This window comes from Pipistrellus kuhlii, unplaced genomic scaffold, assembly GCF_014108245.1.
Source record: "Pipistrellus kuhlii isolate mPipKuh1 unplaced genomic scaffold, mPipKuh1.p scaffold_m20_p_24, whole genome shotgun sequence".
In the NCBI taxonomy this organism is placed as follows: Eukaryota; Metazoa; Chordata; class Mammalia; order Chiroptera; family Vespertilionidae; genus Pipistrellus; species Pipistrellus kuhlii.
In genome coordinates, this window is record NW_023425523.1 from 4948391 (window position 1) to 4968334 (window position 19944).

At 55.6% G+C, this 19944-nt stretch overlaps 1 protein-coding gene and 1 long non-coding RNA gene across 2 annotated transcripts; one reads left to right on the forward strand and one right to left on the reverse strand.

Annotated features, from left to right (window-relative positions):
* Window positions 1-36: 36 nt before the first annotated feature.
* LOC123652981 lies at window positions 37-19285 on the forward strand. Its single transcript, XR_006742582.1, has 3 exons — window positions 37-1790; window positions 12155-12158; window positions 19270-19285. It is a non-coding gene; the product is annotated as an uncharacterized LOC123652981 (long non-coding RNA).
* SYPL2 (synaptophysin like 2) lies at window positions 3570-15550 on the reverse strand. The gene is made up of 6 exons (XM_036453225.2): window positions 15259-15550; window positions 15025-15099; window positions 8348-8472; window positions 7217-7418; window positions 5916-6107; window positions 3570-4367 (listed from the first exon to the last, which is right to left on the reverse strand). The coding sequence occupies exons 1-6, from the start codon at window positions 15316-15318 to the stop codon at window positions 4221-4223; spliced, it is 801 nt and encodes a 266-aa protein (XP_036309118.1). The 5' UTR covers window positions 15319-15550; the 3' UTR covers window positions 3570-4220.
* Window positions 19286-19944: the final 659 nt, after the last annotated feature.

Genomic DNA, 19944 nt, shown 5'->3' on the forward strand with positions numbered 1-19944 from the left:
CGCCTCCCCCCTCTCCGGTCCCAGCTCCCTCTCCGCACAGGCGCCGCGCGGGCCGCCCGCCCCGCGCCCTCGCTGCCTCAGAGCCTTCTGGGAAATGTAGTCCTGCGGGAGGTGCCGCTGCCCACCGAATTTGCAGCGAGAGCTCCTCGGAAATGCACAATGATGGGGGGGAAAAGAGACGAAAGCCCTAGGACCTCCTCCCCAGACCCCTGTGCACACATTCTTCCTGCTGCCGCCCCACTCTCTCAAGTTCACCGCACACGCGCCCCAGCTCCCCACCCCACCCCCGACCCTCGAGCCGCGCCCCCGCCCCCCGCGGGCTGGCGCCTCTGCTCCGGCAGGCGGCTGCGGAGCAACTCCGCTCCCCTGTAGATCGAGCTGGGTAGGTGCAGGGAGGTGGGCGCTGCGAATCAGAAGGGCAAGGGGAGGGGGGAGCCTGCAGGATGCGCTGAAGGACACAGGGGTTGGCGTGGGGGAGGGTCCTTCTCTGTGGGAACCCCACGCGGCCCCGGCGCGGAGCAGAGGGTTGGAGTGGCGAGGTCCGGGCTGGAGCGGACCTGGCGGAGCTGACCGTGATCACCTGTCAGGATGACAGAAGGCTGTCTCGGAGCCAGAGCTAGCCCCGGAACTGGGTTTGCAGCTTCTCTGCTGATCGTCTCTCTCTCCTCCTGAGCGATCGATACCCTGGACTGCCTCTTCCCAAACCCCGGCTGGACCCTCACTCCATCCATCACTTTGGCTTCTTTCCCTGAAGAATATTTTTCTCTGCGGGAAGGGCTTCTACCAGAGCCTCGGCATGGGGAGATTTCTCATCAGATCTGTCCTTTCCCTTGCTACGCCTGGGAAAGACCTTCATTATCCACCTCTCTCTTTTTCTCAGCTGATAACGTTTCTTTCCACCCTCACACAGTCAAGAGACAAAAGCCTGCCCTTCCCCATCACATCAGAAGAAAGCTGTGAATTCTCCTATTCCTCCTCAGCCCCTCACAGGTCACCCCATATTCCTGCCTTCCGCTAAGGGGGAATAGCATCGGAGGCAAATAAGTCCAAGACTTCAGGACCTCTCAGATTCCTTCTCACTTTCCCCTCCAGAATGATCTCTGAGGACAGGGAATCTTAGCTGGAGAACCCGAGAGGACCCCCTAGGGTGTCCAGGATCCTGGTGAGGTTGAACGTAATATTGTGCCCAGGTGTATTTCTCTAGGGAAGGTAAATGCAGCCTGTGACGGTCAGCGGGGAGAGAGGTGCGAATGGGTTCAGCAAGAACCTTTCTGGTGAAGAGGGCAAGCATATGGCCCCCCTCGACTCCGGCAGGAAGCTTGTCTGGGTCACAGATGGTAGGAGAACAAATGAAGACGGCATGTGGAGGCCCCTCTCTCTCTCTCTCTCTCTCTCTCTCTCTCTCTCTCTCTCTCTCACACACACACACACCTTTTGAGTTGTCTCTAAATTTGCTAATGAGCCTCGGTCTCTTTGGACCAATTGATGTTACCAAGAGCGATGTCACCAGGAGCCGCTCTTCAGTCTGCAGATTCTACAGCGTGGGGTGCCGAGGGGAGAGGGGCAGAAGGATGTGTTGGTGGGAATGCAGGTATTTGTCCAAACACGGAAAGCGAGGGGAGGGAGAAGGAGAAAGAATCCTCGGCGGGGCTCCAGGCTCGGCTCCTTCGTGGCAAATGCTGGAAGCACGGTTTATTCCAATGTGTGGTAACAAGCACCAGAAAACAACACACAGTGTTCTCCTCCCGCCCACGCAGGCGATCAGAGACGGGAAACCTGGGGCCACGATGGTGAGGAGAGGTCCTGGGTGGGCAGCCGGCGGGGTCAGGGTTTACTAGGGCAAAGGGCCTGCCTGGGAGCCTCCTGCAGCAGCTGGAGAAACCAGACACCTCCTTCTACCTCTGGCCCCACTAGGCAGCACGGTGCTGCCAGCCCTGGTTGGAGGGGACATGGATCCTGTGAGGACAGCCCTGCCCTTGGGCACCCGGCCTGGCCCTGCCTTTCCTCTTAGGCGGGGGAGAGAGGCCGTGACCTAAATCAAGGTCTCCTGGCTGACCGGAAGCCAGCCTTTGGAGGGGAAGTGCTGAGCTAGGCGTCCTTGGCAGGAGGGCACCCACCCTCTCCCCGCGGACGGGCTGGTGGCTAACTTCGGCCCCCAAAGGAGAGCACTGTATCCATCACATTTTAAGTAAATTAAAAACACGTACACAGAATCCAAACAAAAGTTCCAATAGAAGCTGCTCGCAGACACCCCCACCAGGGGCCGGCTTGAAGAAAATGAGGGTCACCCCTTTGTTCTCTGTGTCTCTGGGGCTGCAGGCAAAACTGTGTCCCTCCTTGTCCTCGAGTGCCCGTGGGGGGTGGGCACCTCAGGGCAGAGAGAGGTTCAGACTTAGACACACTCTCATCCCCGTAACCTCTCTTCTTTCCTCAAATCCCTTTCCCCGAATCTAAACGCAATGGCCTAAGTCTTATACCCAAGGGCTCTGCGGGATTTGAGGGTATAAATCTACCCCCTTCAAGTGAGGGAGGGGGACTGTCCCCAGAGAAGAAATGGTTGGCACCCCAGGAATGCGCATGCTCCTGTGAATGGCGTTTAGGGGGCTGAGGAGGTTGGAAGGGTTGGCTCAGTCCTAAGCAGACACTGGCACAGGGCACATTCGCCTCTGAGATGATAATGGGGTAACTGGCACTGGGGTTGGAAAGTGGCTGGACTCATCCTTCTTCATCCTTCTCTGGGCAACAGCCCTATGGCCAGGGCGAACTGGGAAGAAGCCGGGTGGGGCACAGATGGCCCTTTCCCTGTGGGCACTGGCTCTTAGGCTCTGGGGTTCAGAGAGGAACTGAAGGAGGTACCAGGAAGAGGAGACACACCAAAGACAAATATGGAGCTGGGTCCCGAAATGAAGAAGCACCAATAGCATCGGCCTGCCTGGACGGGGTGGGGCTGGAGGGCCTGGGAGAGGTGAGGCGGGAGGGCAAAGGGCGAGGGCACCGTCCATTTGTGAGGTGAGAAGGGGAAGTGTGAAAAGGGGGGGGCAAGGACGAGGGGGGTGGGACAGAGAATGAAGAAGTGGGCCCATCCATCCATGTCCTGGGTCCGGGGCAATGTGGCCTCATGAATGGTCCTTTGGGCCTTTCCAGAGCCCTTGTCTGGCCCCACAGGAATGAAAGGAAGGCCTGGCCAGGCTTGGGAAGGACCTTGAATGCCTCAGACCCAGGGGGTAGGGGGATGGGCAAGAGAGGTTGAGGGAAGGGCTGTGTCCCAAGTGTGAGGCCACGCCCAGGAGGGAGGGCAGGGCGGGAGGTGAGGCGCTGAGGGCCAGTGTGAGTTTAGGGGGCTGGTAGGAAGAGCCCCCGGCTTGGAGGGGCAGGAGAGAGGGCAGGGCGGGAGGTGAGGCACTGAGGGCCAGTGTGAGTTAGGGGGCTGGTAGGAAGAGCCCCCGGCTTGGAGGGGCAGGAGGGAGGGCAGGGCGGGAGGTGAGGCGCTGAGGGCCAGTGTGAGTTAGGGGGCTGGTAGGAAGAGGGCGGGAGGGAGGGCTGGGGGAATAGAAGAAACTGACTCCCCGCACGTTTCCTGGCTTTAGTTGCTTGAATTTCAATGCAGTCGCAGTGTGTCTGCTCCCCACTGAGTCTAAGGCATCCGGACCCTCTGAAGGCCCTTTGGCTCCCACCCGGCGGGCTCAGTGGGCGGCAGAGGCCAGAGGAGAGCGGGCAGCACGCTGAGCCAGGGCTCTGTGGCGAGCAGTGCAGGCACGAGGCCCAGATGGCAGCCATTGAAGAGGGGTCTCTACAGCACTGGTGGGCCCTCCATGCGAGGGGCCAGGGAGAAGGCTGCCCGCCAGTTTCCCCTCCCCTCGCTTTTATTGCAGCCGGACAGGTGGAGAGAGGTGGCTGCTGGGAACCAGTCTCAGGGCTCTGGTCTCCTGCCTCCAGCCCTCGCCTGCAGCAGAGGCCGTGAGGGTCCCTACGCCCCTGGGTGAGGTGTCCAGGTCCCGGCAGCAGACAAGAAGCACTGCGTCCCTGCCACGGGAGGGGCTCCGGCAGAGGAGGGACAGGAAGCCACCGGGAGGGAGGGCTGCCCACCCGTGGGTGACTTCTCAGAGCCCGGAGCCCGGAGGGGCGGGGGAGGGGGTTGGAGGAGCAGGAAGAGGGAGGTCCTGGGAGCCGAGGTGGTTGAAGAGGTGCGTCCTGTTCGGGAGTGGCCAGGCGGGGGCTGCTTACTGCTTCTCCACAGCGCCCTGCTCGGCTGCGCCCTCCGGGCCGGGGCCCTGGCCCTGGTCCTGGGCCTGCCCGTGCCACGGCGTCTCCTTGAACACGAACCAGCAGTTCCCGGCCCACAGGAAGAAGTTGATGAAGCCGAAGAGCTGCAAGGACATCGGGGGAGTTTATGAGAAGAGGGAGGAACCAGGAGGGGAGTCCCTGGGGTGGGGCAGGCGGGGAGGGGTACAGAGGGCCACAAAAGCTAACAGAAAGCTGGATATTGAGACAGAGTTCAAGGCCATCACTCACTAAGGGGTTCTCGGGCGAACGTGGCTAACTCTGTGCACACATGGCCCGGCTGTGGCTCGGTCCCTAGGATACTCTGGGCCCTGGGGTGGAGCACCCTGTGCAGAGCTCAGCAAGGAGCACGGTCCTCGTGGCTCTTCCCGCCGCACACGGACACGCGGGACCCAGGGCCCAGGGCCTTCCGTGGGGCGGGTGTGGCCAGAGCTGTCCAAGGTGCTCCTTGCTGAGGGCGGGAAGCCGGGCCAGGGGCCCGGCCAGGGCTCCATTCCAACACTCACTCACAAAATGTAAAACCTGCCAGCAGGAAGCGTTTAGGGGGAAGTGTACTGACGCCTGCAATTAGCTCTGAAATGCATTACAAGTAAGACGGGTTGATCGATGGAGAGAGGCGGGCAGAGATGTGAGAGAGCGAGTCTAGTAAAACGTTCCTGGTGCAGGCGAGGTGATGGGTACGTGGGCGTTCATTGTACACGTCTCTCGGTCTGCTGTGTGCAGGAGGGTTTTTACAATAACGTGTCAGCGCGGGGTGAAACCTATCCGCGGGGTTCCAGCAACGTCTAGAAGACTCCCTGTCATGCCAGACGTTAAACCCTGCCTCACCTTGCTGGCCTCCCTCCGGGCGGTTCGGGCCATTGTCAGGGGAGGGCTGAGGCGGCTGGGATGGCAGGGACATTGGAAAAGCTTGAGGCCTCAGCTGTTTACCAGCTGATGTGAAAATATGTCCACATTGTAAAAGCTGGGATGGCCCAAAATATGCATGCCAGCTGGGCCCGCCAGTGCCCAAAGCCCTTCTCCAGCCTGGAGGTCTGAGTCGCTCATGCTGGGTCTGGGCTTCCCTTCACACACACACACACACACACACACACTCACAGATACACACACACACACTCACACTCACACACTCACACACTCACACACACTAACACACACTCACACACACACACACTCACACACACACACACACACACTCACACACACTCACACACACACACACACATACAGACTCACACACACACACACTCACACACACACATACACACACTCACACACACACACTCACACACACACACTCACACTCACACACACACACACTCACACACACACACACACTGCAAAGAGGCAGGAGAGACGGGGCATGCGAGCCTGGAGGTGGGGTGAGGGCGGGGAACGGGAAGGCAGCAGCCGCAGGGGGAGGGACAGGAGGCTAAGGGCTCTCGGTCCTCCCCATCCCGGGACATCTTCCCACAGTCAGCTCTGAGCCAGCAGCCAGCGTTAGGCGCAGCGGCACTGCCTCCGGGGGTAGGGGTGCCAGCCGTGGGGACACCCTCTGTCCTCAGAACGTGCTCTTAGGGCGGCCGGCAGAGGGAGAGTCCCGCCTCCCCCAGCCCCCGGGGCGCAGGTCTCACCACCGAGAGGTTGGCCAGCCCCATGGAGGGCGTGGCACCGTCACTGCACACGGCGTCCTCCCCGTGGCACACGGTCATGGCCTGGGTCAGACTGGAGGGCAGCGTGGCCCCCTTCACGTCCGTCAGGCCCTTGCCCCAGGCGGCGGCGGCCACCAGCCAGAAGAAGGTGAAGGAGACGGTCACACAGAAGTCCTGGAGGGGCAGAGGGAAGGACACGCAGTCAGACCCTGGGGCTCTTTCACTGTCACCAACAGAAGGAATCCGGCCGCCAGAACCACTGCCCGTGCCCTCACACCGAGCTCAGGGGACAGCGTATCGAGGCATCCGCGGGTCAGGGTCACCCCGAAACCCACACGTCTTCAACCCCCCCTTCTCCCTTCCCTGCATTTCCTTAACATTTTTTTCAAAAACATTTTCCCCTTTTTAAACTTATTTTCAGTCACGGTTGGCATACAACATCACATTAGCTTCCGGAGTACAATGAGCGATTGGACAGCCTAGCTTCGTGGCCGGCAAACTGCGGCTCGCGAGCCACGTGCAGCTCTGGCCCCTTGAGGGTGGCTCTTCCACAAAACGCCACGGCCTGGGCGAGTCTACTTTGAAGAAGTGGCGTTAGAAGAAGCTTAAGTTTAAAAAATTTGGCTCTCCAAAGAAATGTCAGTCGTCGTGCTGTTGATATTTGGCTCTGTGGACTAATGAGTTTGCCGACCACTGGCCTAACTGTTCCATCCATCAACCTCTGCTCAGCTGCGGCTGGCGGCAGTGGGGGCGCCCCTACACCTGCACCCCTGGGCTGGAGAAAAAGTGAAGGGGGAGAATATTAATACTAGCTAACACTTAGCTAATTATATACCAGACGCTTATTTTAAAGTGCTCATCCTTTTTTAAATTTATTTTATTTATATTTTCTTTATTGATTGAAGGGAAAGGGAGAGAGAGATAGAAACATCAATGATGAGAGACAATCATTGATTGGAGGCCTTCCACACACCCCATACCAAGGACAGAGCCCACAACCCAGGAATCGTGTGCCCTGACCAGGAATCGAACTGTGACCTCCTGGTTCATAGGTCACCACTCAACCACTGAGCCAGGCCGGCCGGGCCAGAGCCGCTCCCTGATGCCATTGAGCCTCCGGGGAGGAGACCAGGCGAGGCTGGGAGGCTGGCAGGAGCCTCCGTACCTAAAGGAGACAACAGCCAACAGCTGGCCGGTGGGTGCCAGGGTCCCAGGGAGCCAGCAGCTCCCCCCCAGCCTCCACGCCAGCCCCAGCCCCCGCCCCGCCCCGGCCGGCCCCTCACCGCCAGCGGGAAGCGCTTGTCCTGGGCGTAGAGGCCGTGGAAGCGCAGGTAGAGGACGAGAGCGGCCATGGTGTAGAAGAAGGAGAAGATGCCCAGCGTCACGAAGAACTCGGCGGGGGCCGAGAAGTCCCCCAGCAGGCTCATGGTCTTGGAGGTGGAGTCGGGGTCACAGAGCGGCATCTCATACTGGGCTTGGTTCAGCCTGCAGCGGGGGAAATGGGGAGCTCCTGAGCTGGCCATCCCGCCGGGGTGTGTGTGTGTGTGTGTGTGTGTGTGTGTGTGTGTGTCTGTGCTCTCCTCACCCTCCACTCCTCCGGAGCCAAGAAGCGGCTGTGGCGGGAGGGATACCATCCAACCTTGCCTGCCCTCCCCCCCCACCCCCCCACCAGCTCAGCCACAGTCACACTCTGACACGCAGCCCAAATGTGGTGGTGACTGCGCCTCCAGAGTCTCCAGGCCCCTTCAGGCCTCGACCCCGGTATATATAGTCCATCTGCTTCTGGGAGCCAGGCCCCATTCAGCTTCTCGCTGCCCCGGGGAAGGCAGAGGCCACGGAGGCACCTGACGCCCAATTCCCCCATGCCCAGGCCCCCTGTGGGCCCCAGCGAGACAGACAAAGCGGAAAACGCACATCCCAGTACAGACAGGAGGCCGTTCACCTAACGCGGCTGCTGCTGCTGCTAGAAACGCCCGGAAAGGTGGCCCTGGCCCCACTGTCCTCCGGACACCAGGCTCCCCTTCCTCAGGAAGACTGTCCCTCTCCCTCCCGGGCCCGGGGGCTCCTCGTGAGCTCCCACACCCGCTCTTCGGGGTCTAAGTGCTAACACGCTCCCTTCCCTTCCCGCTGGGAGGAGGCTCTGAGGGCGGGGAGACGCGCCCCGGCTCCTGTCACCTCCACCCCAGGCTGAGGGGGTCCTTGCGGTGGCTGTCGTAACACCCAGTGGTTATCTGTGGGCGAGGACGGGGTTACAACCCTGGTCTGGCTGACCCGCCTGGCGTTTGCCTCTGGTCGGTGGGTCTGGAATCCCTAAAGGGCAGGAAGGACCCCGGTCTGGAGTGGCAGCCCACGGGATGGGAGGGGAAGAGGCCCAGCCGGTCAGGGACGGGGGTGCGGCCCCCCGCGCTGCTCACCTGAAGGGATAGCCGAACAAGACGATGATGGCGCTCACGTCCTTGGCGTCGTTGTTGCAGCGGACCATGGCTCCTGTCTCCCCGCTGTAGGAGCCGCAGCACCCGAAGGCGAAAATAGCAAAAAGCTGAGGGAGAGGGAGCCTTTGAGTCCGAGGCCTCCGCCGGCCGAGGTCCAGCCCTCCCAAACCACCTCTGTCCAAGCGGCGCAGATATGGGGTGTGTGTGTGTGTATATGTGTGTGTGTGTGTGTGTGTGTGTGTGTGTGTGTGTGTCGGGGGGTTCCCTTTAATGAAATCCCTCCTGGGGAGACCAGGTCTTCCGTTGGTCTTGCAGCCTCTGGTGCTGTGTGCACAGAACAGGGTGCCGGGCCCAACAGCCAAATGCATACGGCTGCCTGCGAGTGGCGTCCGGGAGGGAAGAGAGAAGCAGCGAGGGTTCCCACATCTCCCCATTGGCTGTGCGTTGGGGGGCCGGCCACCTGTAGCCTTCTCACGATGATGGCGAGCACAGAGCGAGTGAGGCTTTTGGAAACTTGTGGCTCAGAGCTGGCCTTGACTTTCCTCCAGGAGACGCACCTGGAACTAGATTCCCCTGCTCTCACCACCAGGGGGCCTGCTCGGACTTCCTTCCATTTCTTCTTTGAAGCCGTCGCTGCATCTTTACCTCAAGGCTAACTTCCTGCCTCAGTGGAGGCGAAGCTGAAGGGGACAACCCTGCCGTGGCCTTCCCCAGGGGCCAGGAGGGCAGGGTGGTGCTGCTGCCCCCCCCCCCCCCCCACGGCCCCGCAGCAGAGCTGGCTCCTTCCAGCCCCGAGAAAAGCAGCTTCCACTTGTCCTCCCAGCCTCCTCCTCCCCGGTGGTGGTGTCTCCGTGGTAAGTGGTGGATGCTGCCATTTCTCAGGGTTAAGAACCGGAGGTGTTTCAGGCAACGTGAACTGTTTTCTTCTCACTGCACTGAACCTCCGAGTCTTAAGTGAAATGAAATGACCTCATCCCATGATTTTGTTTTTCCTTTTTTAAAATTTCTTGATTTGAGAGGAGAGAGAGAGAGAGAAACCTATTTGTTGTGTCACTTACTTATCCATTCATTGGTTGCTTCTTGTACGGGCCCTGACTGGGAATTGAACACAACCTTGGCATATCTGGATGACACTAACCAACTGAGCTACTCGGCCAGGGCTGTGGTTTTATTTTTTTAAATTTATCCCTTATTTTTAAAAAATATATTTCTTTATTGATTTCAGAGAGGAAGGAAGGGAGGAGAGAGACAGAAACATCAATGACTAGAGAGAATCATTGATTGGCTGCCTCCTGGATGTCCCCCACTGGGGATCGAGCCCACAACCCAGGCATGTGCCCTTGGCTGGAATTGAATCTGGGACCCTTCAATCTGCAGGCCAACACTCTACCCACTGAGCCAAACCAGCCAGGGCGAGGCGTGGTTTTAGAATCTCCTTCTGGAGAAACAAACTTCGATTGGAAAAGGTGAGGAATTGGAGCCTCATCCTCCCACATCCTTGGCTCAGCCCCGTGTCCTTGGCTTGTTCTCCTTACGCAGGGAGCTCCTTCTGCTGATTGTCCGTGTTCTGTAAGTTTCTCTCTGACTCGCCAGGGACGTGAAGCACCTAGAACACAGCCAGTCTGCGTTGGAAACAGTGACGTGCACACTGTCTGGCTAAGGCCCCGACGGCATGGCAGCGAAGAGGCCTGGACTCGGAGACTCGAACCCCGGCCCTGTCACACATTAGCTGGTGGCCTCGCTCTGCTCTCCGAGCCTCAGGGTCCTCACCTGCGAAGGGAGGGGCTTGGAGGAGGTCGGCTGGAGGCCTGTCCCACTCTGCCGTCCTCTCCCTTGCTGAGGGGAAGGCTGTCACCAGCAGCAGCTGCGCCCGGCCCCAGGGCAGTGACTGGTGCCAGGGCCTCGCTCTGTCCCGCCTGGCCTGGCCCAGCCCCTCCAAATGGAACCATGGACCCCCCTTTTATATGTCATGGTGGGCACCTCTCTTTCTAGGAGGTTTAGTTCAGACAAACAAGACCTGTCTCCACTTCAGAAACAACACCACCAGGGCAGGAGGCAGCACAGCCCCTCCCCCCGATGCCTGAGCAGCCTCCTCCGGATGGAACTTCCGGCGGCTGCAGAGCCTGGTGCCATCTTTCTGCCTCTGTGTCATCCCCCGTCACTTCCTCCAAGTCCCGCACGGTGTCCCCGCAGACCTTGTCTCAGAGGCATTCTCCAACCTCTGTCAGCTCGGTGGCTCCCCAAGTCCTCTAAGCAGTCTCTTTATGCCTCTTGGCTTCTGATGTCCAGCTGGACACCTTAGGGCATCATGTTCGAGAAAGCGCAGCACAGATGGATGTGTTTTTGCCCACTGGCTCTTCCGTCCTCAAAGGGCCCCTGTGGGTTCCCTGGGAGGGTAGGTCCGGTCTTCCGAACGTGGGCAGTGGAATGGGCAGGTATGAAACCTCCTCTTCACCAGCATTCCCTTGGAGGGCCCTCCATCGTCAGAGAGGCGATGTTTATTGAGCATCTACTATCTACCAGGAATTGCTCTGGGCACTAACACTCAGAAAGTGAGCAAACAGCAGCTGCTATCCCAGTATGCCTGTTTCAATGAAAGTGAATGAAAATGAAATAAAATTTAAAACAGCTGCTCAGTCGTACTGGCCACACCTCAAGTTCGCAGGAGCCACTTATGACTCGCAGGTGCCACACTGGACGGCACGTCGTCGAACGCTTCCATTGTCATCGGAAGGTCTGCTGTGTCGAGGTGACAGCCTTGAGGTCCTGACGGCCCCGAACACTGACATACGATTCTTTGCTGAGCGAAACATGCCCACAATACCTTTCACCTTAGCCGAATTCTCTTCTCTGCAGATTCTCTGACAGTCGGGAATCTAAACACCTTCTATACCCCTTTGTTAACCAGAACGTGGGATTAAGTCTGCTCCTCGCAGTCCGTGGTGCCAGCTGACGGACGGTTTGCTGCAGAGGGAGGGAGACCCTGCAGGAGAATCGCACAGGTTCGCAGAGCAGAAGAGCAATAAGGATCTCGGAGGTTATCGGGCGCCACGGTCGCATTTCACGGAGGTGGAAGCTCAGTTCCCGGGAGATTAAGTGACTTGCCCAAGGTCACATTTAGCCGACGCAAAAGCCGGGCTCAGAACTCACATATCCTGCTTCTCCGGCCAGTGCTCTTCCTATTGATGCCATCCATTTATCGGCAAGTAATCACGGAGCATCTGCCTGGGGCCAGGTGCCTGAGACTTAAAGGTGAATGAGACTCTGCCTGCTCGCAGGAGTTCACACCAGAAAGGGGAGTGACACACAGACACACCCCAGCATCGCAGTGACTGAGGCTGGGAAAGAGGCCTGGGCTACGCAGGGAGGATGGCAGGGAGCAGAGAGAGATGCCCCTTCCCTCTTTCGGCGCCTGTGCAGCATTCTGCCCTAACTGTGCCCGGTGCCTGAGCCACAGGGATGGCGGGGAAGGACTGAAAACGAGGCTCTGCATTGAGCCGATGGGTCATAAGGACCAGGAAGCAAGGAGAGATGGCGTTCCTGAGACAAGGGGTGGGGGGCGGGTCTCTGGAGTTCTGGTGCCAGCCATACACTGCCCACCACTCCCCCTCCTCCGGCCGCTGCCTCTCCTTTGGGGCGATGCGGAGGGACCTGCCAGTTTAAGGAGGAGGCTCCCCTTTGGTGCTCACGTGCTTGTGGGCATGCTCCCGGGCCCGTCCTGAGAACACGGACATTACTCCTCCCCCAAACCCTACTCCCACCATCATCTTCTCGGCGGCATGGACTCAGGCGGGTGGCTCTCACATTTCCCGCACTCACTGAAGTCAGAGACCCCAGAGCCAAGTAAGTGCCTTTGGCACCTCAAAGGTGAAGTACAGACCCGGGCACACCCCGCTGACAATAATGTGGCTTCTTACGGCAATGTGACTCAGTGATCCAGGAAATCCTTTTGTACCTTCCCCACGAAGCGAGGATTCGGCAGTGACGTTTGAGTAGTCTCCCCAAAGGACAGGGCTAGCTGACCGTGTGCTTCAGGGGGGAAGTTAGGGGACAGGGGAGGTCGGGAAGAGGAGGGAAGGGAACACCCCTCAGACTGCCAGGCTCACGCGGTCTTCTGAATGCTCGATGCTTTACAGATACTGCCTCCTGCAGCCCTCCCTGCCAGCCCACAGGAGACCTCGCCTTCCTCCACAGATGGGAAACCAAGGCCCCTAAGGTTTTACCACTCACCCCACGTCCCACAGCAAGAAAGCAGAGGAGTCTGGATTTAAACCAAAGCCCATCTAACATCAAAGTCTGCCTTATTTTATTTTTGCCCTTTTCTTTACAAACAAACAAACAAAACTAGTTCTCCAACAATTGGTCTGTGCCCATATTATTTCATTATTTTAGTATAGACTTAGGGAGACCAGAATTGGAATTGAGGTGAGATCAGTTAATTTTTGAATTTTCAAGACACACTAATAAAAAAAAAATACTTCTTCTCACCAGGATGACGACAGTAAAACCTTTGCTTTTTATAGTAATGACAATAAAAGTTTTCAATTATCAAGATTTGTGGCAGTTGTTTGTACCCCCCCCCCCCCTTTCTAGTTAGGGGCATTTGATCCCTCCAAGCAGGAACTGAGTGAAAACCCCCAAATGACATTGTCACTGTCATTTTTGGTGCTGGCTCCTCAGTGCTTTTACGTTGGCTCATCCGCAGAGGCTCAAGGCAACGAAACGCATGCTCTGAGGACGGCAGTAAAAGCAAGTCAAGTCTCCTTAAGACGCTGCTTAAGGCCGAGTTCCAAGTCCGGCCTTGGGCCCCTGGAGCTAGCAGGACGGGAGAAAGGTGTATCCCCCTCTCTGAGAGATTGGGGAGTCATCAAAGGGTCATCACAGTAGGGCAACTCTTAGGGGTCAGTGCAGCCTTTATGGGAATGTTGCGGGTGTTGGGGGCAAGGGGAGGGGAAAGGCTGGGGGCAAGGAGAGAAGGTTGAAGGAGGGTGCTTTGCAGAAACCCCCCTTGGAAGATGCTTCCATTGTCTGGTGACCTCACTGTGTCCCCCGTGTCTTGACAGTCTCTCTCACATCCCCTTAGACCCATGTGTCTAGTTCGGTGATAAAATGGTGCTCTTCCGTGCCAGGCTGTGCTCCTCTGGATCACAGAGATTACGGAGGCTGGATGGCCCCCTCGCTCTGGACGGCAGCCACCCAGAGCCCTGATAGCATGCTTGTGTGGCCCCCTCCCGTACGTGAGAGGGGCGTCTGCACAGGAAGGGAGGAGGTGAAGCGCTCAGTCAGCAGTCTGTCCAGTTGCTCCTGAGACAGCAGGCAGAGTGGAAAGTCCCCACCGGGGCCCAGAGTTTGCACTTGGAAGCTCCCCAGGCTGGCCCGGAGCCCCAGTCAGGGTCTCAGATATCCACCGATAACCCCGGACGCACCAGTGCCCCTGACTTCCAGCTTGGATGCTTCTCGTCCAAACGGTGGCTTAGGAATTGGTGACATGGCGCTAGCTATCTCCCGTCTTCCGTGAGTTAAAAGCCCCTTAGAACTCAGTCCTCCCCGGGTTAACAGCAACGCGCTCCCTAGCGGACTTCTGTGCTGAAAGCACATTGACACGTGTCTCACACGCCATGTGGTGTGTGGATCGTCCAGCTAAGATCTCCCCTGTGACAGAACACCAAATGCTCCCAGCAAGCCTCCATGATTGGAGAGAGTGCCTGCACCTGTCCGCATTCCTCACTTAGACCCAGCAGGCCTTGGGCGCCGGGAAGGACAGAGAGCACAGCGGTGCCTCCAAGGATCAGGGAAGCAGGGCGATTGTATTTGCCCTGGACTGTTACGGGGGAAACTGAGGCCCACGGGGTAGGGCTAAGGAAGGGCACCATTCCAGCACGCGGACCCACTGGGAGCAGAAGGGGACTCTAGGGCTGTTGGGATCAGCATCGGATGAGTGTTGGAAACTGAAGTCCAAGGTCATTTGGCTGAAAAGGCAGGTCTGGGTCTGGAAAGCAGGGCCCCAGCTTCCCAGCGTAATGGATTATATTATTCTACAAGCTACGTTTTAGCCACACTGAGGTTTTTATTCTATCTTATTTTTTCTTTTATTTAGTCCTGGAGTCATAAACTCCATTCATTCATTCATTCATTCATCCACTCCCTCACTCGGTTACAGGAACCCAGATTACCCTTGTGATCTCAACAGGGCACCGGCCAGCCGGGACCCTGTCCCCCGAGTGCACCTGCAGGCCCAGCCAGGTCCCGGTGGGTTTGGGTGCGGATGGTTTCCATCCTCTGCCTTCCCTCCCTCCTCTGGCATTCCTCCTCTCATCCCCCTTGCCCTCCCCCGCTCCTGCCACGGAGGAGTGGTATGTGCAGGATCAGAGTTCTGGAAAGGTTACACTCGGGTCCTCTTGCCCCGGTGAAATGTGAGCGCCCTGGGCACAGGCTCCTTGCACATAGAAGGACCGAATCCCAGGCTCCGCATGCCTCGCTGCCCAGCCAGCCCCAGCCCGCCCCTCCCCCGCCCACCTGTCGCTGTCCCCTCCCGTCCGAGGCTGCTGGCCGCTGGACCTCCCCGCGGCCCCCGCCGCCCCCGCTCCGGCCCCATTGCTTCGGGTCAGCGTCACGGCCCCAGGCGCCCGAAATAGCCCGCGGCTTGGGCGGCCACTCACCCACTGGAGAACTTTGATGAAGCCCAGCGGCTCCTCCAGCCGCCGCCAGCGCAGCCCCGCGATCAGCTGGTCCACCTGCCAAGAGAGGGAGGGAGGTCCCGGCTCAGGGCATGGGGGACCCCGGGAAAGCGCTGCCTCCCCCTCTCCTACCCACGTCCAGGAGAAGGGACAGAGAAGGGTCCCAACACACAGGTGGAGGGGGGCGGTGCGAGCCTCAGGGGCGCGCGGAGTTACCTGCTGGCGCCGCGACTTGCCCGCCGGGCCGCTCGCCGCCGCGGTCTCCGTGGAGGACATGCTGGCGCCGCGGGGCCCGGGCGCTGCGCGGGGGCTCGGCTCGCTGGCCCGGGGGCTGCGGGGTCCGCGGGCGGGCGGGGGACGCGGGCGGTGGCGGGGGGCGCGCAGTCCGCGGCGGCCCGGGATCCAGGCTGGCGGGGTGGGTCGCAGGCGCTCGCCGGGGCCGCGGCCGCCGCGCTGCCCCTCCGGCTGCAGAAAGCCCCCGAGGCCGGTGCAAACTCCTGTCAAACTCGCCAGCGCACTCGGCCGCCCAGTCACGTGGCGCGCTGGGGCACCCTCCTCCCGCCCCCCGCGCCCCTTTTGCAGCCCGCAGGGCGCCTTAAAGGGACCTGTGGCTCCTGCGGGCGGTTTGGCTGAAAGGGGCGCAAGGTCTTTGGCAGAAACTCAGCGCCGGACGCGAGGGAGACACCGCCCAATCGGAAACTGTTTGGAGCTCTGGGGCGCACAGACTCCTCTCCTCGCTCATCTTTCTGTTTCCCTGAATTTGGAGCCTTTTTTTCCCCTCTTCTTTTTTTCTTTTTCTACATCACCGTACCCAGAACCTCAGGGACTTCGAGAAGGCATTACCAAAGCTGCAATATAAACCTAAGGGTCTTCTAAGCCTTGCGCTTAGCAAATCGCTCGCTTCCAAAATCTTGGAGAGCCAGAGCAGACGACAAGGGCAATCGGATACAAATGGCTCATTTTTCCCCCTTCATTCTGTCTAGTTAGACGTTGCTTTAAATTTTCTTTTTAAGCAACAAAATGCATTTGTATGCCATGATTTGAAAGTGATGAATCTTTTAAAAATATAAACTCAGTCTCCTTTAAAATAGCCATCTCGATTTGCATGAGAGTGAAAATCAAGTCTGAGGACCAGGGGGCTCAAAGAATGTCCTTGGTGCTGAAAAGCTGGCGTTCTTGCATCCTGTCCGACCTTAACCCGGCCCCTGGCTTTCGGAAAGGATGGGGCTTCTGCCGGATCGTAGAGGGAGGAAGTGAAAGGGTAAGTGACCTGTCCGAGGTCACTGAGTGAGCCGGCGGGTGGTGCCAGCGCCTCACAGTCATTCTTGAGGTTCCCTCGGGTCCCCGCAGGATAACTGCTTTTTGAACAAACATTTAGCTACTCATCAATGCCTGCCCCTCCGAGTGAGTGCCTTCTCAGGGCTGGGTTAGGAGGGAGTGGCCGGGATTAGGTTGCCTGGACTTGAAGGAAACTTCCCCAGATTGCCAGGCAAATCTAGGCTAGATAAGGAACAGCTGAGTCCCCCATGCAGTTTTTTTATTTTTAATTTTTATTGATGAGAGAGAGAGAGAGAGAGAGAGAGAGAGAGAGAGAGAGAGAGAGAGAGAGAGAGAGAGGAGCATCAGTGATGAGAATCATTGACTGCCTCCTACATGCTCCCTACTGGGGATTGAGCTAGAAACCCTGGCATGTGCCCTGGAGCAGGAGTCAAACCATGATCTCCTGGTTCATAGGTCGACACTCAACCACCAGCCAGGCCCAATCCAGTTTTTAATAAATTGTGCCACAATCTTAGGTTTCTTTTCCACGGAATAGGGATAATCATTTCTGTCCTACTTTCTTGCACAAGGTCATCATGAGGACTAAGTGTAAATGCCCACACCACACAATATGAAATAGCATTCATTCCAGGTGTCCATGACAATGTGCATACAGAATGTAACACAAGCAGAAAAACGCAGATTGTTTGGACAGTAATGAAGTTCTGTATTCACCCACAGAATAAGAGCTCTCAGATGACTTGTTACTTTTTTTTGCACATTTTTTTTTCAAGAGGAAACAGTCCTTTAAAAAAAAAAAGTCTTTATTGATTTCAGAGAGAAAAGGACGGGGATAGAGAGATAGAAACATCAATGATGAGAATCATTGATGGGCTACCTCCTGTACGCCCCCCATGGGGTTCAAGCCCACAATCCGGGCATGTGCCCTTGGCTGGAATCAAATCTGGTTCCCTTCAGTCTGCAGGCCAATGCTCTATCCACTGAGCCAATCTGGCCAGGGCAGAAACAGTCCTTCTTACCTCTCAGTATTGTAAACAAGAGATTGTAAACAAGAAGGTTCTATGTTACAAAGATAAAAAAACAAACCCACAAAGGAGATAAAAGAAAATGAAAAAATATTAGTTTTAAAGTAAATTTCAAGAAAGTCTTCAATTAGGAATATTGAATTTTCTAATGACACTTGTATTAATCTCTATGGCTCGTATGTTTATAGCAATCAAAAAATACTTGTTTATTTACTCAACGAATATTCTTAAAGCATCTACTATATATCAGCTGTTAGGATGGATAAGACACAGCACTGGTCCTCAAAGAACTCACATGTTAATCACTTTGTTTTAAAAAAAATATTTCTTTTTATTGTCATAAAATGTGCATAACATAAAATTTACCATATTAATCATAGTGTACAGTTCAGTAGCATTAAGTACATTAACATTGTTGTGCAACCACCACCACATGCCATCTCCAGAACTTTGTCATCATCCCCATACTGAGATTTGTACCCATTAATCCCCCACCCCTTCTTCCCTTAGCCCAGGTAACCACCATTCTACTTTCTGTCTCTATAAATCTGACTAGTTTAGGTAATTCCTATAAATACAACCATATAGTAGTTGTCCTTTGTGTCTGGCTTCTTTGACTTAGCATAATGTCTTCAAGCTTCATCCAAGTTGTAGCATGTATCAGAAATTCATTCCTTTTTAAGGCTGAGCAAGTATAGAAAACTGAACTACATAACATTTTCCCTTGTATGTGCATACCATATTTTCCTTATCACCAATTACTTTACTTTTTTATTTTTTATTATAATTAATTTCTTTATTGATTAAGGTATCACATATTTTTCCTCAACCCCCCATTCCAATCCCCCCCACGCATGCCCCCATCTCCCTATTGTCCTTGACCACTGGTTAGGCTCATATGTATGCACATAAGTCCTTTGGTTGATCTCTCCCTTTTATCTCCACCCTCCCTTTGAGGTCCAACAGACTGACCCATGGCTCCTCGTCTCTGGGACTGTTCTTGTTCATCAGTCTATGTTGTTCACCATTTCCCCTAGATGAGTGAGATCATGTCCTACTGGAAATATACTTATAAGAATAAAAAATGAAACAAGCAATAATTGTTATGCTGAAAGGTATATGAATCCGTCTGTAGTGAGCTTCTTTCTGGGCCACCAGTTCTTTTGAGAACCAATTTCAATGCCAAACAGTTCCTTATGTGTACATGTCAGCAATGATATTTCAGTTCTGGATGGTGTACTTTACTTTTTTTTTTTTTTTTTTAACAATTCACCTTTCATTTTATTTCTTTCAAAGAGATACCAGGAGGTTTTCAAAATTACTTTAAAAATATATTTTATTGATTTCAGAGAGGAAGCGAGGGGGAAAGAGAAAGAAACATTAGTGATGAAAGAGAATCATTGATCTGCTGCCTCCTGCAGGCCCTCTACTGAGGATCGAGCAGAAACCCAGGCAGGTGCCTTGACTGGGAATCAAACCGTGATCTCCTGGCTCATGGGTCAAAACTCAACACCTGAGCCATGCCAGCAGGCCTTACTGGTTTCTATATTTGGATAGTGTCTCCAGTCCACCCTGGCTATTCTGCCACAATGTATTTTGCTCCAGGATCTATGTGTTTAGTTCTCCAGGATGTTTGTATTCCTTTCTCAGTTTCTGAATTTAGCTAATATTTTACTACATTCCTTTCCTTTCTGTCTTCTGTGGCTCCTATATTATTTTTTCAGAGGGATACCTGGTCAAACTCTATTTAAAAAAAAAAAAAAGAGAGATCTATTCTCCTTTCTAAAAATGTTATCCTACATAATAAAAGGGTGATATGCAAATTAAGACCAGAATGACAGGTCGCTATGATGCACACTGACCACCAGGGGGCAGACACTCAACGCAGGAGCTGACCCTGGTGGTCAGTGCGCTCTCACAGGGGGAGCTCTGCTCAGCTACTAGCCTGTCTCATGGCTGCAAGTGCAGCGCTGGTGGAGGGAGCCTCTCCTGCATCCTTAGCAGCGTTAAGGGTCCGACTGATGGCTTAGGCCTGCCACCACGTGCACGAATTTTTGTGTAAAGTCAACCGAAAATCGGGGGCAAAAGACCAAAATTGCACAAAAATTACCTGCAGATCTTGACGGCAAAGTAAGTCTTTTCTTTGAAGTGGGGGGGTAGTCTTAACTGTAAAATTAGGGGGTCGTCTTATACACCGGAAAATACGGTACCTGATCTCTAGTTTATTTATATTTTTAATCTTCACAGGAAGATATTTTCCTCATTGATTTCTAGAAAGAATGGAAGGGAGGGAGGAGAGAGGAGAGACATCAATTGGTTGCCTCCCTACTGAGGATGGGAAATCTGCAACAGAGGGATGTACCCTTTACCAGGAATCTAACCTGTGAACCTTTGGTCCATGGGTGATGCTCTAATCACTATCAGAATGGCCCGGGCCGGTCCAACTCTTAATGAAGCAATTATTTATTGAATTGAATATAGACAAGATACTAAACGACGTGCTGGATTTTTATGTCATAAAGTTCCACTTTCTTGGGGGAGAAAACGATATCTCTTCTTACCCAAAATCAACTACCTGCAGCTCCCCTTCCAAGTC

What these genes read in the sequence shown, in the direction of transcription:
- SYPL2 (XM_036453225.2), bottom strand. Translation starts at nt 15,318, where the DNA reads ATGTCCTCCACGGAGACCGCGGCGGCGAGCGGCCCGGCGGGCAAGTCG. An exon ending in TCATCAAAGTTCTCCAGTGG is followed by an intron (nt 8,473 to 15,024) that starts GTGAGTGGCCGC and finishes CCTCTCCCTCAG; the next exon opens with CTTTTTGCTATTTTCGCCTT. An exon ending in ACAAGCGCTTCCCGCTGGCG is followed by an intron (nt 6,108 to 7,216) that starts GTGAGGGGCCGG and finishes CTGCCCCTCCAG; the next exon opens with GACTTCTGTGTGACCGTCTC.